The following is a 17,375-nucleotide window of genomic DNA, read 5'->3' as shown; positions in this document are numbered from 1 at the left end:
TTTGGTTGTGAATTCAAATAAAAATACAGGATACGAACAATGTCTCACCCAGATATTTTTTATGTAGTCTGTCTTTTTATTTATTGTTTTATTACATTTTTTATTCATCTTGAAAGTTTGTTTGCTTGCAATTTTAGGTTTGATTGTTTAAAAGAGAAAATCTATTTAGATAGGCAATTTGGTGATGATTATAGCTTGTATTTTCCAAGATGAGAAATTACACACTATTGCAAAATATTCGGCACTTTGTTGTACAGAATTGGCGGCTCATTAGAAAGAAATTGTTCTATCTCAATAAAACAATTGTCAATCACATTTTACAAAATACAAGAGACTATAATTTTTCCAAAATTGATTGGAAAATAAAAAACAGACATACTCATACGAAAAAAATAACAACTTTGTCTAAATACAAAACAAAAAATATGACGATTAAATTCATGTAAGGAAAAACATAGAGCAATTACCCACAAGTAAAACATCGTTAAAAACTTCTTGAATATTTATAAAATATAGAGAAATTTTGGTGGTCGACTTCGTTTGATTACCACATTCAAGTCTTATAGTTATAATTTTTCGCAAAGTATGCATCGAAGTAATGCTAAATTTTTGCAGAAATCTGTATTTATGAATAGGAATGCAACACCAAAAGTTAGCTTGTTTTAAAGTGAGAGTCGGTGACCATGGAGGTGAGAGATATTGTCCTGGATCCAACAAACACATAGTCAATTAAATGAGCCAGTTATTGCCTTTCATAAAGCAGGGTATGCAATTAGCAACTATTGAGGTTATTGCAGACTTAATAACCAAAAAAGGAGGAGGGTGAACATTATCTAGCATTATCCTTTATACATTTTTTAATTCCTAAATGTCGTCTGGCATGGCCAAGCGCGTAAGGTGTGCGACTCGTAATCCGAGGGTCGCGGGTTCAAATCCCGGTCGCACCAAACATGCTCGCCCTTTCAGCTGTAGGGGCGTTATAATGTGACGGTCAATCCCATTATGTGGGTAAAAGAGTAGTCCAAGAGTAAGCGGTGGGTGGTGATGACTAGTTGCCTTCCCTCTAGTCTTACACTGCTAAATTAGGGACGGCTAGCACAGATAGCCCTCAAGTAGCTTTGTGCGAATTTCAAAAACAAACAAACTTCCTAAACGGGTTTGCTCAGGTAGTTTTTACAAACCATATAAAATATTGCAAATGTTTTAATGGTGTATTAATCATTAAAGTCTAAACAACATCTTATGTTCACAAAAATTAAAAAATCAGGTCAGAGATCATTAGAATTGAGATAAACACATTTCTAATTTTGTACTATTGACTAGAGGGACGGCATCCACTGCCTCACAATATTTGTAACTACCACCCACTTCAATAGCTCGCCTACAGTTGAAAATACAGAGCCTGTTCAGCGGAATCATGCCTCAAACTTAATAATTTGGCATGCCCATGAATTTTAATTTGATCTGAGGAAAAATTACAGTAACAGTTGCTGTGGCATCTGGCAACAAATTTTATTCTAATTTAATTATTGGCCTCTTTTTTAACAGGCCTTGAAGTATGGTCTTTTAAATATGAATTTATCGTATATTTTACTTAAGTAGTTAAGGGTCAAATTAATAAATACGTTTTTCAACAGATTACTTGAGTGATTTTATTCCAGAAAAAATCTGTACAATATCTTTAAAAAATTAAAGAGAAGAAGAATACAGGGAACATACTTATTCTTGTAACTTTTTATGAAAAATACAGCAATTTTCATAATCACAGAATCCTTATTTGCATTTCTATTAGTTCTTGCTTTTTCAAAAGAAATTCAAAAACATCTAAAACGTAAATAGTAATATCACCATTAAAAATAATCAAACGTTAATTTATAAATACGAATTGATATAAAAATAATTTCACCTCTTTGTCTTTTTGTTTGTTTTCAAGTTTTTTAAGTTAGTGTCTACTTTTAACTGCTAATATGCGAGCAGGGGGCGTATTGGGTTCATGTGTAACGGTGCAGTTGAGGAGGAGGGAACGAAGGAGATTTTGATTAGTGCTATGAGTTGTAACGACGAAAATAATGTTACCGTTGAAAATACTCAAAAATGTTTGTTCCAAATTCTTGATATTGCAGTAACTGAATCACAAAATCGTAAGAGAGAAGTGTTGTTCGGCTTAGGGGATAATCACATTGTGTATCTTGTAGAAAGTAATTCAAAGTGTAAATCAAATCCGCTTGGAGTTGAACTTGAAGATGGCAAAGTTCTAGAGCTTTCAGGCCCAATTAAAGAGACAGCAGTGTGGAGACGATATAGTGATTTTGAAAATTTTCATAAATATCTAGAAATTACTTACCCGTTTATAATTATTCCTCCATTACCAGAGAAAAGGGTTTTGCATGTCTGGCAGAAACTGACTGTAGACAAATATGATACTGATTTTATTGATCGTAGAAGGGCTGGCTTGGAAAAGTTTTTGTTGCGTGTCTCAGCCCACCCTCTTTTATCAGGAGACAGTGTTTTTAAAAACTTCCTCCTAGAAGAAAATTTGCAAAACGTAGTTACAACTGAAAGACAAATAAAAAAACCCAGTTCCACTCTGAGTCTTAGAATTTTGAATTTTTCAACAGATTTACGAAATCATAATAGAAATGTAAGGGAAACCAAAGTTTATGGTAATGAGTTATACTTGACACTTTCTAATTTATTGAGAGTGAGAACTAAACTAGCTGATAGAGAATACGCTATCCACAAATTACACGAAAATTATGGGCGAGTGTTCAGTGAGTGGCCCACTTTTGAGAAACAAATGGCCAATGAGTTTCAGAGTGCTGGACACTACATGGATGTATATTCAGTTTCTATAAGTTCATTGTTAGACGAGGAAGAGGAGTTTATTGACCAAATAAAAGAGTACACATTCTTTGCAGAATCTTTAAAGTCTGTTTGTAATTATTTGGAAATGAAACAGTATGAAACAGAAGAAATTGAAGACATTATTACAAGCAAGAGAACTGAGCAAGAATTAGCAAAAAATAGAAAACATTCTCTTGTGTCTAAGGTATTTGGAAGATCACCTGATTCTGAGTCAAAGTACAATAGCAGGTTCAGTGAGCTAGATCTAGAAATTAAAGATTTAGAAGCTGAGGTGCATCAAGTAAAGGAAGAAGAGAAAGACATTTGTCACAAAGCTCTGGTTGACATTGCTAGATTCCAGCAACAGAAAGTCATAGACTTAAAAGAAGCTTTAATTTGTTATGTTGTGTTTCGTATAAAAATGTTTCGTCAAGGTTTAGCAGTTTGGAAAAACATTCAAGAGACTTTTACCAAACTGTAAGAAGGAATAAGTGTAAGCTTTTATATGCTTGCTACAAATACATATTAGATACACTGTAATATTAAATGATACAGGATGATCATATGTCATATCACTTAAATAACGATATGACATATGTGCATTATATTTTCTTTTGAAGTTAATAAGTTAAGCACTTGAGGTTCCTCATCAATTTTTGTTAATGTAAGCTAATGCTAATTGTGCCTTGAATCTTAGCTTTTAGAGTTTTGTGGATATATTTATTTTTTTTACAGTGCACATACAAAACTTTATGTAGATGTAGAATACTATATTCCAGTGAAAACAAAACTTGTAGTAATATTACATTGTTAAAAAAGCAGTGTTGTAGAAACTACATGATTAACATTGTCATATGGTACATAAATTAAAATTTTTACCAATAGAAATGATTATGGTCTTCTAATTAAAAGTTCGCTAGGTGTATAGGTTACACCATATGTGTTAATGAACTCAGTCCAACATAAAATGACTAAAAATTAAGATTATAAATAAATATATCAGGAAGCTAAATGTGTGATGATTAGATTGCATTGGATTATCAATTTGCAGTCAGTTGCCCTTGCTATTAGTGTTAACCATATTTTTAAGCATAATTCCAGTAATATTTAACAAGATTATTGAGCTTTGGAAATTTAACTTAGACATGAACTTATGCATTGAGCTAAAAGTCTTGTTACTTATTATCATTAAAAAAATATTTTTCACATTATAACAAATAAAATTTTATGAAAGTAAAGAAAAAGGGAAAAGGCTATTATGTGAGAATACAAACAGTTTACCCTTGAAGATTAACACAGGGCCTCTTGACCCATTGTGGTTATCCTTTCATATCAAACACCTGTATGCTTATATCCAACTGACTTCTTGTAAATATTTTAAGCCTTCTCTTGAACTATCCCAATCCTGTTTTATCTTCTGCATCTAAAGGCAATTTATTTCAATAACTGATTGCCATGTTTTAAAAATTGTGCGATTCACAGATGTTTTCTGTACTGCCAAGTATTAAATCTATGCTTCCTGGTCTTATGTGTTTAGCCTATCTAACCTTTTTTAAAGAGAAAATCATTTTAAGGACCTAAGTTTGTCCTATTATGACAGCTTTTCACTCCCAGGAATCATCCTAGTAGCCCTCCTTTGATTCATTACAAACAATTCAATGTTCTTAAAGTAAGAAGCCTTAAACTGAACATAATTTAATTGAGGCCTAACTAGAAGTCTGTACAAAGACACCATAACCCCCTTTGATTTATATTCAGTATTTCTTTAGACACAATTTAAATCTTTTTTGCATTCTTTCTAGCAATGATACACTGCTTAAAACATTTATAAGACCAATCAACCAAAACATTAAGACCCTCTTCTATACCACTATTAAGTTGATTTCTATCCCAGTGGCAATTTTATTTTCAATTAAGGTAGCATAAATACATTACCTTTCACTTCATATGATTCACCAGTTCTTCACTTGCTTACTTCACCAGATAGTTCCAAATCCCTTTGTAAAAAAAAAACAAAACACCATCCTCCTTGCATCACACTACATGCAAAACATCATCACTAAACTTTGCCTATTTGTTGACTTTTTTTAACCTAAATTGTTAAATCTCTGCACTTTTTGTCTGAGATGAGAGTAGACAAAGATGATTCACCCCAGAGTGTTAGTTTTGCTTACCAAACATGCCCTACTTGGCACTTGTCAATACACAATATATGAGCATTCCCAATTCTGCTTACAACCTATATTCTAGAAATTCTACCTGCTTTATGGATTGAAAAATTAAAGAACATAATTTTGTAATCAGGACAAAAGGCCTTTTGGCCAACTGGGGTAAGATTTGCTAATAAATTAATTGTTGAGCTCATGATTAGATTCCATTGAAGTAATTCATTATTCTCACATGGGTCTTAGACAGTTGGAATAATCAAATATCATAATAATTGTTAACACTAATTTTGATTAGTTGATTATTTTTGTGAAGCATGGCCCCAATTGTTTAAGCTGGACAACCTGAAATTAATAAAAACATTTTAATTACTTGGATAGCTGGAATAATGAGAAACAAATAACTAATTGATTATATTACATGAGACATTGATGTAATCAAGTTAACCATCCATTGCCTAGTTAGTTCTTCATCCACCAACAATAATGCATCAAAATCTGACCATAATAATTTGCCTCCAGTAAATTCTGAAACAAACACACACACACACACACACACACAATGGTAAACCATTGTGAATTTATAGATATAAGTGGAATTATCTCTGGAATAACAAGTCTTCATCCAGGTTCCTAGAGTTTAAGCAGTGATGGAGACTAGTAGCTGATGAGAGTTTGGAAGTGGAATTGAAGGGTTCCTGAAAAATAAAGGGTGTGTTTAAATTCTATTTTTACTTTATTCTTAGGAGTGGGTATGTGTGAACAGCTTTTAATGACCATATGGTTTCTTCTCATTCATAAGTTCAGTGTTTTCTACTAAGTGTGAAAATATTTTACTGAAAAGGAAGGTTTTGTAGGAATCATAACATGTAAGTTGTGACTGAAGAGAAATAATACATTTACCAAGTTTCTTGCGTTACAAATCATTTTAAGAATTTAATTTCCAGATCATTGAAAACTTAGAGAGGATTGATATTCAGTATGATTGACTGACAGCACAGTTGACTATATGATCCATTGTCTTCAGATACATGAATGAACTTTGTGTGGACAACATGATCCACCATCTTTGGGATATCATGTTGTCTGCCCAAATCTATAGTTTCTATTGTGTATTTAACTTCCTACTAGTAAATTTACTATGATGTGAGGCATTAGTGCCACAATTTTTATTTTTACTGAGTGTTAACATCAACAATGATCAATTAGAGCTATCACATTTGCATGATATAGTGGAATTATCACTGTATTTTCTTTTAGTAGCTATCAATTCTGTGCATATTTTAATGTCTGTTTCCTAGCTGATGATGTATCATGCTCACTTCAATAAATTAACAAAAACTGAAGGTACATTAAACTTTAGAGTGAAAAGAATCACTATGTTGTAATGCTCAGCAATTTTATTATTGGTGTAAAACCAGAAATACATTAAATTTGAAACTATCTTATTTGTTATAAAACATGACTAAAGATTGTTTCTCATATAATAAACATTTCAGACTAATTAATTACAAATCTTTGATCAGCCTTTTAAGAAACATTACTAGTTTCTTGTAACATTCCAATGTTCCAAATATTGTAAGTTATTTCAATCTTCAATGATGTATAAGAAATAAAATGTATAATACTTACTCTGAGAAAGTGTTGTATTTTGTTCCTAATATACATGTGTGTGTGTGTGTGTGTGTGTGTGTGTGTGTGTAGAAGTAATGATTACATATATTGTTAGGAAATTTCTTTACATATTTAGTCCTTTGGATTTTCAAAGCATTGCTCTATTGTACTGGAACAGTATTTGGAGCTGAAATTATAAAAGCTTTGAACATAACATTTAAGGACAACTAAGCCTGTGTCAGTCAATTTAAAGAAAAAATCAAACCATAAACTCTTTTATTAGAAGTGTAAAACTCTCTGAATTGTAGATGGCTCTTACCCTGCCAAAATTTATATATGTGCCCTCTAGCCTTACCATTAGATATCAAAAGAAACCTTTACTTCACTAAAGTACATGTAAGAGTTCTGTAATGTTTTGTTTTTTTCTTAATCATCAAGTCTGAGTTTGAATTTTAATAGTTAGGAAGTGTAATTAATGGATTACGTGTGACAGCAATGGAACCAATGTTTGGTTATTTCCATTAATTGCATCCACTTGTAGTTTTCTATTATGTTCATTAGAGAGGAGTTTTATGAACTAACAAGTTTTGAATTCCGAATGCAGACTTTAAATTTCCCCACATAGTTGAAACTTGTTACTTCATTTGGATTTGCCTCTTATAATTTCTTATAAACAAAATATTTGTAGCTATTAATATTTTTATAATTAAGAGTGAATACTGACCAGAATATTTTTATTGATAGTTCTAATCATGTGGGATGATTTAATTTTATGGTTAGAAGTTTGCTTTCATCAGTTGGATAAGTAACAAGTATGTGTTGTAAAATTAACTCACCAGCTTTACAAGCCTCTTTTATGATATTTCTGTAGATAATCACCTTCCTAGTTGTTAATGCTATGTTAAACTTGTTAGATGTGTAGCAAAAATGAAAAAATAGCTAAAGGTGCATAACCAAAAAGTGCACTTTCAGAGTAGTCTCTGATTAGTATTTATTTTCCAGTAAACTTTGTACAGGTTGTATGTACACTATAATTACAAACACATATGGATAATATTTAACCCTAGTGTAAGTTTCAGAAATAAGTAAAAGATTGAAATAAACCAGTTTATTCACACTGACATAATAGTTTTTAAGTTACCAGAAAAAGTACTAAGTTATTTCATTATAGCATCTAGCTATAATAAAATAACAGAAGGTTCATGTTATGAACTAGTATGCTCTTCTGAACACTTCTGTTTGTGAGAATAGCATAATGATATTTGTTATAACAAGCTCTGTGTGTGTGTGATTGTTTTCAACATTACAGTTGCTGGTACTGCATTGAAGCTTCTCTCCAATTGATGTGGCCCAAATCATGTACTAGACTGCTTGGATTCAATATTTCGTATTTCACAGAGCAATTAGCATTGTCCAAGTGACTGACCATTTTCATTCAAACATTGGGGAGGCAATAATCTCCAGAATTTAAGTGGCTTCCAAGTGAAGGACACCGTTGTTTGCATACCTACACAACAAGCATCATTATACTCACACCTTCCATGAGTAGAACGGGTGTGACCTCAATAGAATGACAAAGCAATAAAAGGCAGCCAGAACAAAATAGATTTTCCTGAGTATGTCTTTTGTTGAAACTGCAATCATGCAGGGAATAACTGAAAAACTTAGAATACAATAAAATAGAAATGCATTAAACAGAGTGAGGACATTAAGCACTAGGACATGAAGAAGACAAAAAATAAAATCACCAAGACCTTGGATGTCAATGGTAAGGTAAGCCTTAACGTTAGCAGTCGTTCATTTTCCCCTCAACTAAAACTTTATGTCGTTCGAATAAAAAAGCAACAAAATTTACAAATTCAAAAGTAACAAATTATTTCGAAAAATATTGTAAGTAGGAAAGACGTGGGAATTAAAGAAAGCCCACCAAGAGGTGAATGTGAAAATAAACCATACTTAACAAGCGAAACTCTGCCACACAAACCTACAAGGACTGAAAAGAAAAATAACAAAAACCACATCGTTACTATAACGCCACAGTATAAATCATAACTCAAGCTAATACAGACAACAAATTCGTATCGACGTCTGTGTTTTAAAGTTTCACGAGAAATATAAGCGGTACTGTCGTTTGAATTTACTCTTTTATAGTTTACCCTCAAAGGGACGCTTTTTGCATCTTAATTGGAACTGTGCTCAACTCTCAATGTGATAATCGCGACACAGAATATTCTCACTTTTCAAGCCCTGGCGGCGTTGTGCTAATTTTCTAGCTTGTTCGCTGGTTTGTTTTTTTTCCTTCTTTCAAGAATATAAGCATATTTGCTTGCTTTCAAAAGGCAGAGATGTATCCCGAATTTAGGGATACATTAAATAAAGCTGTTAAGCGATCAAACAATATCTGAGTAGTTTCCTGTAATAATATTGTTTATATTTGATTTTCTCCTGGTGCTTTGTTTTGTTTTGTGGATAGTATAATCTCGGATTTAGTTATTGTGTTTGTGCTTGATCGTGGTAATTATTTTGAAGGATCGTTGGCCGGAGTTTTTGGTATGTATGGTTCTTGATTTCTATTTACATGTTCATTTACTTTGTTTTAGAATTGTTGTTCATGTCTGCTCCATGTGTTTTAAACGTTTTATTTTATTGGACTTTAAAAGCTTCTGGTTTCTGTTTATTTGTGCATACTATTTTGTCACAGTAAAGTTAGATATTTGCGAGTTATTTCAAATGTGAGCAGAATTTCTTGGAGTCAGTATATTCATTCAACTTGTAACAGCAACTGTTTGATTTGTTTTGAATTTTGCGCAAAGCTACGTGAGGGCTATCTGCGCTAGCCGTCCCTAATTTAGCAGTGTAAGTCATCACCACTCACTGCCAACTCTTTTACCAACGAATAGTGGGATTGACCGTCACATTATAATGCCCAGCAACTGTTCCAACTATCCTATATTAATTATTTAATTTTATTTCTTACGAATTTAATTTGTTTTTAATATTTGGACCTCCTGTATTCATATATATTGCCTTCTGGATAAATCTTCCTCTTTTAATCATGTATTATTATATGTACACGTGGTTTCCATGTTGTATGATTACTGTTTCGGTATTTATCAGACACTCTGAGACTTTGACAGTATGCATCAATATCTGATAGTGTATGGTAGTAATTTATCTAATCTATTTGCATATTTAGACCAATTAGCTTTCCGATAATCAAATTTAGATTTTACAAGTGGTTGATCATGATGAGATGCGAAATCGAACACACAGGTTATTAGTAGGTGACCACTATCTACATTATAACATAAAAATTTGAACAGTTGTTTATTAGTTCCATTGTACTAATACACAGATCCGGTATAACAGTTTCGTCTGTCACTGGTATGAGTAGAAGTGTTGTCACTTAACAACATACAACCAGAATCATTTAAAAAGTTTAAAAGCTTTACTTCATTTGGTGTTGTTGTAATAGAGCCAAAATTATTTACTGTTAAGATGACGTATTATCAGTGCTTGTTTATTATATTCTATTAATTTATTCAGAAATTTGGTATCCAGTATTTTGAATGGAGAGCAGTTAATACCAGCTATTGTAGTATATGATACATTGACATCTATAGTAATATTTTTGTTACTATTTTGACTATATTTAAGTAAAAGAAAGAGTATATTCATACAATAACGATGGACCCGACATGGCCAGGTGGTTAAGGCACTCGACTCGTAATCCGAGGATCGCGGGTTCGAATCCCCGTTAAACCAAATATGCTCTCCTTCTAGCCGTGGGGGCGATATAATTTTACTGTCAATCGTACTTTTGTCGGTAAAAGTGTAATCCAAGAGCTGTTGGTGAGTGGTGATGACTAGTTGTCTTTCCTTTAGTTTAACACTGCTAAACTAGATACGGCTAGCGCAGACAACCCTCGTGTAGCTTTGCGCGAAATTAAAAAACAACAACAATTTAAGTCTCCAATGTATGTAATTGCGTGCACGAGTTTGTTATTGTGTTTCGTTATCTTGAATTCAGCGACTGTACGAAAATAGTTATTTACTTAAAGTTGTACGGTATTCGATCATGCTTGGTAATGTACGTGTTCTTTTTGCGTGCGTTTCGTATCTTACTGTGACTGTTTACAAGATATTGTTGTGATGCCTGTGCTATTGATTTCTCAAGTTTTACTTATCTCTGTGTCTTATGTTTCTTGTTCAGCATGTACACGTATTATTCAAAATATTATCTAACTGTGATGTTTACAGGGCGATGACAACTATTTATTATAGTAATATGTATTGCCACTGAGGCTTTTACTGAGAAGTCCGCTAGGGCGTAAGAAATTGTTAGCAAAACTAAAGGTGGTCCGCTGTTTTAAATTTCAAGATAATATGTGTAATATAGCACAGCACAAGTAAAAACTATTTTAACATAGTGTGAAGTAGATTGAAAAACCATCTAGAAAAAAAACAACTATAAACTAAGTGCTTATGTAGTCAGACAGTATGTGTTAAAAATCAGTGTGTATGTGTGTAAATTTTGTACATTTGTTTTAACATCCACAGCCATTAAGCCAGGGGCATAGATCCTGGGGGATACACCCCCTTCATTTTCGGTGGGGATATGGTGCATACAATCACCTCTCCCTACAGTTTGGTCTGTTGAATTGTTTTATTGCATCACAGGCCTACAAATTGTGTGTTTGTTCTTGTGATTCTCGTGTTCTTACCAATCGAATTAAATAATTAGGCCTAGATGTAGGCTTTTTCAGTACCGAAATGTACATCTTTGTTATAGGCGTGCTTCTAAGCTTTTCGATCTAAGCGATAGTTCGTAAGTATCAGTCAGTAGGCCTAAGTATACATGCAAGTATCATGGCAACAAGATTACTCTGTGACTGCATGTTTACAGCTTTCAGGTTCAGGTAATCAGAGATTACCAATTTGCAAACTGAACAGTCCATAGAAGTGGTTGCAAAAATCATCCCCGCCCCATCGGGTGTAAAAAATCTACGCCCCTGCATTCAGCTAAAGAACCTCATGAGAACTAGGTTGTTTCGTTATTAAGGGTGAAGTGATGAAAGGAGGAGATACACTGCTGGCCAAAATATTAAGATCAATGAACATAAAGTAAAAATATGCATTTTGCGTTGTTAGACTCAACCATTTATTTGAGCAGAGCTTCGAAAGATGAAAATAAGAAAAGGGAAATTAAAAACAAAAACATTTTTAGCATTTAATAGGGAAAATGTGAACACTATGAAGTTAGCCCAAATACTAGTTGGTCAAAAGTTTAAGACCATACTGAAACGAAGCGTTAATCGGTAAACACGTAACGAAATTTAGTCATTTGTGTTCAAGCATTAGTGTTGTCAACATCCACTGACATCTCCTGTGTTACATTGGGTAAAAACATGGCAAAAGCTAAAAAGTTGACAGAGTTTGAACGTGGCAAAATTGTCGAGCTGCAAAAGCAAGGTCTTTCTCAACGTGCCATCGCTGGTTAGATTGGGCGTAGTAAAACTGCTGTTGCAAATTCCTTAAAAGACCCTAAGAGATACGGAACGAGAATTTCAAGTGGTCAGCCCAAGAAAATTTCGCCGGCGTTGAGCAGGAGAATTTGATGGGTTGTCCGGCAAGATACCACCCGATCTTCGAGTCAGATTAAGGCCCTTACGGACGCAGAATGCAACTCAAGAACAACAAGACGGCATCTACGAGAGAAAGGCTTTAAAAACCGTAAACGTCTCCAAAGGCCACGTCTCCTTCCACACCACAAAACAGCTTGGTTAAACTTTTCTACGTCTCATGTTTGGTGCTTCTCAGCAAAGTGGACGAAGGTTTTGTTCTCTAATGAGAAAAAATTAACCTGGATGGTTCAAATAGCTTCCAACGTTACTGGCACGATAAGAATATCCCACAGGAAACATTTTCTACACGACAGTGGAGGAGATTCCATCATGATCTGGGGCGCTTTCTCCTTCCATGGAACAATGGAGCTTCAGGTTATACAGGGGCGTCAAACAGCAACTGGCTACATTGACATGTTGGAGAGAGCATCCTTATTGACTGAAGGCCCTCGCTTGTGTGGAAATGATTGGATCTGTCAACAGGACAACGCTGCATTCCACAATGCCCGCAGGACAAAGGACTTTTTCATGGCAATTAACGTGATTCTTTTGGACCATCCAGCGTATTTTTTATGTTCATTGGCCTTAAGATTTTGGCCAGCAGTATATGTTGGGAATGAAATATTTTACCGGAAGGATCTCTTAATAGTGATCTGTTAGAACGATCTCTCGGGAATGATCAAGAGATATAATTGAAAGATACCTCGACAATCATCACCATGAAGTAAACTTCCTTTCAAGCGCCCTATTACCTAGAAATTTAATTACAAGGCTTAGGTTCCCAGATGAAGATGTTGTCCGAGTACAATGGATGACGCACCCTTTCATTTAAATCAAGGATCGAAAATAAACAAACTTTTGCAATATACCTTCCTAGTGTTCGTGAAATAACGAGAACTTTCAAGGGATTTCCCATAATGCCTGAAACATTTTCAGAAACAGTGTGCCCGTCCATTTAATATATATATATATATACTGTATAAAACTTCTTAATCAACCTATCAGCACTGATGAAAATTTCACGAAAAAAAAAAAAAAAGAGTAGATAATTATTAGTGTTAAAGCGAAGCCATACAGGGAGAGATGCTGTTCAATGGTGTAGAGGGTAACTATTAAATATGAATGGCAATATTTAGAATTTTTGAAAGGCATATTGGTAGTATAATTACTATAGAGCAAAACTTTGATCGTGAGTCTTCCGGTAGGGCAGTGATAAGTCTTCAGATTTACAACGCTGAATTCAGGGGTTCGACTCCTCTCAATAGTCCAGTGTGACTTTGGTATAAGAAAAACACAAACTGTGATAGTATTCATGATAAACGCCCAGATAATTATTAAAACATATAACTAATTCATAGGTGGAACTGCCCCCCTACTCTCATACAAATTTTGAACCGTGAGGGAAGTGCCCTTTTGAATAGGGAATGAGACTTGTGTTTACTCATTGGAAAAGTAGCTGTTTCATCTTTACATTTGATCAACACTTGTAACATGTCGAAAAAGTTACCTCCTCCAAAATAAGAGCAAAAAAATTGACTAAAATATATGTGAGGAATTTATTTTATTGCAGCAACAACGTTTGATAGAAAATTTCAGTGCAGATTTTGTTTAATTGATTTGAGCCTACTAGTTGGTGTGTTGGGCTACAAATAAAAAGATTCAAAGTTCGAGACAGTGCAGCTGTTCTAGAAACATGAAAGTTAATATAATCATGTTTAAAAAAAAATGTGATTCTGACAGTGGGCTACCTTTTCCTCTGATCAGGATCTTCAAAATTAGTGGTGGCTATACTTGAACTCTTAGGAATCTTTGACCTGGTCTTTAGCCTAAGCACATATCGATGGTATTATGGTTAAAATCTCCACAGTGGAAACTACAGCTCGCCTTTTTGTGTTAAGTTCAAAGCTACACAAAATATATGTGTTACGTTCATCATGAGTATGGAAATCTGATTTTTAGCCATATAAGCTCTTAGATTTACTGCTTAGCCACTAGGAGGAAACACATAGTCGTTACATGTTTATTATATTTTTTATTAGCTACAAGTGAATTACACTCTTATACTACAAGTGAAGAGGCTTTGATCTGATACAAAGTAGTTCTGAGCAACCCCTGTCCTCAGGTCAGGCTTATGTTTTTTGTAATGTGCAACAATTAGCCTGAGCATCAGCTTATAAGTATTATTACACAACATGTCTTATTCAACGATCAATTTCTATATTTTCTTCACTATGTTAAAAAGAAAATCACAGTACATATATACTCTTCAAAAAAAGAAATGCAAAAGGGATATTTTTGTTATTTTAAAGAGAAATATATGTAATAACGTTACAAGCTCAGAGTATGTGATGTTACACGTGTTAAGGCACTGATTGTCAGACCAAAATGACAATAAAAGTTGTGCACTTTGAAAACGGAGGAAAACAAATATTTTGTTTTGCTGAGATTCAAACTGCTTATCTTGTGAACTCTATGTGGATGATTAGGGTGCAAATTGACTTGCAATTCCTGTCCTAGTAAAATATGCTTGCCTTTTCAGCTATGAGGGCATTATAATGTTACAGTTAATTGCACTATTCATTTGTAAATGAGTAATCAAAGAGTTGGCAGAAGGTAATGATGATGAGCTGCTTTCCAGCTGTGACAGCATTATGATGTGGCAATGTGATTTTCAATGATAATGTTTCCTACCCTGTAGTCTATTACTTTAGAATTGGTATAGCTAGCACAAATAACTCTGCAGTACCTTTTCAGCTAGGCATTGCCAGGTGGTTAGGGCGTTCGACTCACAATCTGATGGTTGTGGGTTCAGCGAGATGAACTGTTCCAACAGACAGGGACCTACATCAGATAACTAAAAATATATTTGTTACTCGTTCATTATTGTTTTACGTTGTTTTTTTAAAGTTACACTCATTATTAACTGGTTCTACAGGCATACTCTTGACAAACATTGTATTTCAAGTCATTATAACCAATGGGTCACAATAATTCAGTTCACTACAGGTAATGGGTCATAATGGTTCAGTATATTACAAATAATAGGTCACAATGAAGAGCTGAGTAAAAATAGCCTTTATTAATAAATATTATTTCATATAATTACAATATATTTATGCTAATATCCAAATATCTCCCATTTTGTCTTCTTTCCTTTGGAAAAGTCCAGAAGGTCTGTCAAAGGCTACAGGAACATCTTTCATTTTTCTCTTTACTTCCTTTTCTATCATCTATAGAGTCAATAAGAATGAATAAAATTTTAACGATTCATTGACAGCTTCAACACCATCTATCACTCTCACACCTAAAGCCTAACTGTACCACTGAAACAGCTGATTTTCTTTTCTCTCATTTCCATCATATTTTGGACCCCTCAGTATCAAAACAGGCCTGAATTCCAACTGTATCTGTAAAAGATTTTCAAGGGAGCACAGTATGTCCTCAACCCCCTCTTAGTTTCCACCCTACTATTAGTAGGCACATTTCTGATAAAGTTCATTCAATTTTACATGATTTAAAGGAACAAGGGAGGCTGAATTGTAAAGGTACTTGACGAAAAAAAAGATAAATGGCCAGTGAAGATTAAATAAAGTACAAACATAGAAGGGCAGCACCAAATCAACAGCAGATATGGGACTTATAGACCCTTCAGGGCAGCAGGGGATTTGTAAATAGAATGCATGAGTGTGAGACTACTGCCCATAGTAGTGTTCTGGGGCAGTGATTCTCAGCTAATGAACCACTAAACACGTAATTATGGGCTGCCAGTAGCCAGGGCATTTATGATTGCCCTAAACCAGCAAGATATCAACTGTATATGGAGCCATATATATTGTGCCAAATACACAAGTTGGTCATAAGGTGTTAAATGCTCCAGCAGATGTATGCAGAGGACATACATGTATACATGACAGAAAGAGACTTAATATTAATTAGAAGAAAGTTTCTCTTAGTTATTACTCACCTCTTCATATGAAATGGAAAATAGGTCTGACAGATCAAACTCCATCTTTGGGAGAGGTCCATTGATGAACTTGGCTTTAGAAGCAATATCTGGACACCAGTGATTCTGGAGAGTCTAATGGAGAAAAACTATACCTGAAGAACCTTCTACAGATATAGCCTATCTAACTAAAACTTCTTATGTATGCTGTTTGAATTAACTGCTATTTTCTTGGCTTTAAAAATGGAAAATAGAAACAAAAGAGAAGAAAAAAACATAATATGAAGTAAAGTAAATACTACTGATGTTCAGTTTAAAACAATCAGAACAGTTTGTAATTTAAAAATAAAGTGAAAGTTAACGTTTACCTTCAGTTCCCACAAGGAGCTCTCGATTGCTCTGCACTTTGTTATATCGTGCTCTTCCATGAGGTATGGATCAGATGTAACATCTGTGAGTTAAGAGAAACCAAAAAGTTTCAATAAAGTCGATGGCAAAATTTTAAAGCTTATTCACGAAGCTTGACTAACGTAAGTCCAGCAATAAAACTACTGAAATAGTGGTTAATGCTATGAATATTTCTATGTATTAGTTAACAGTGCTAAAGACACTTTACCACCAATGAAACTATTAAAACAATAGTTAATGCTATTTAAATTGTTGATGGATAGGTGGGTAGATAAATATATTTTTTTTTACTGTTGACAGATAAACAGGTAAACATATATTAAGATGTCAGTAGGTATGTAAAATATCAAACCTTGACTGATGAAGTTGAATTGATTGTTACTGGGAATTTTACAGCTGTTCTTCCATTTTATTAGCCAAATAAATCTACAAGCACTTCATTTCCCTCTATATGGATAAGTTTCCAGTTGGAACTAATTTATTTTTTATCCTGACCCTCAATCCACTGGAACATTTTTGAACATTAATACACTGAATAGACTTGCATTCACCATGTTGTTGACATATGATTGTCTACAGTAAATTCTCTCTTGCTCGGTCATGTATTTATTAGTTTATCATGATAGGTCTTGGGATTAGATAAGCCATGTTGCCAGTCTTAAATTCATTGGCCAATCAGCACTGAGCTGTTGATTGATAATCAGGTGATGCCCTCTCACATCTTTCTTGGATTACACAAATTTCAGAGAAAAAAAAATACTGTAACTATAATGTTGT

The 17,375-nt window shown here is 33.8% G+C and overlaps 2 protein-coding genes across 2 annotated transcripts in view; one reads left to right on the top strand and one right to left on the bottom strand.

Moving 5' to 3' along the window:
- The first annotated feature begins 1,964 nt into the window (after positions 1 to 1,964).
- Positions 1,965 to 6,650, top strand: LOC143255506 (sorting nexin-4-like). Its single transcript, XM_076511270.1, has one exon. It carries the CDS (start codon positions 1,994 to 1,996, stop codon positions 3,323 to 3,325), a length of 1,332 nt encoding a protein of 443 aa, XP_076367385.1. The 5' UTR covers positions 1,965 to 1,993; the 3' UTR covers positions 3,326 to 6,650.
- Positions 6,651 to 15,307: 8,657 nt separating this feature from the next.
- The window catches only part of LOC143257662 (nucleolar complex protein 4 homolog), a 33,029-nt gene continuing 30,961 nt past the window's right edge, over positions 15,308 to 17,375 (bottom strand). Inside the window, exons 12-14 of the mRNA XM_076516704.1 lie at positions 16,559 to 16,641; positions 16,212 to 16,325; positions 15,308 to 15,477 (exon numbers count right to left, since the gene is read on the bottom strand). Coding sequence (XP_076372819.1) covers positions 15,361 to 15,477; positions 16,212 to 16,325; positions 16,559 to 16,641 — 314 coding nt within the window. The 3' untranslated portion in view covers positions 15,308 to 15,360. The remainder of the gene's footprint in view (positions 15,478 to 16,211; positions 16,326 to 16,558; positions 16,642 to 17,375) is intronic.

The sequence above is a fragment of the Tachypleus tridentatus genome, chromosome 7 (assembly GCF_004210375.1).
Source record: "Tachypleus tridentatus isolate NWPU-2018 chromosome 7, ASM421037v1, whole genome shotgun sequence".
Taxonomy (NCBI): domain Eukaryota; kingdom Metazoa; phylum Arthropoda; class Merostomata; order Xiphosura; family Limulidae; genus Tachypleus; species Tachypleus tridentatus.
The sequence above is the reverse complement of the archived record's forward strand: the minus strand, read 5'-3'. Positions and strand labels throughout refer to the sequence as shown.

Coding starts and splice junctions, on each gene's coding strand:
- LOC143255506 (XM_076511270.1), top strand. CDS start 1,994: ATGTGTAACGGTGCAGTTGAGGAGGAGGGAACGAAGGAGATTTTGATT.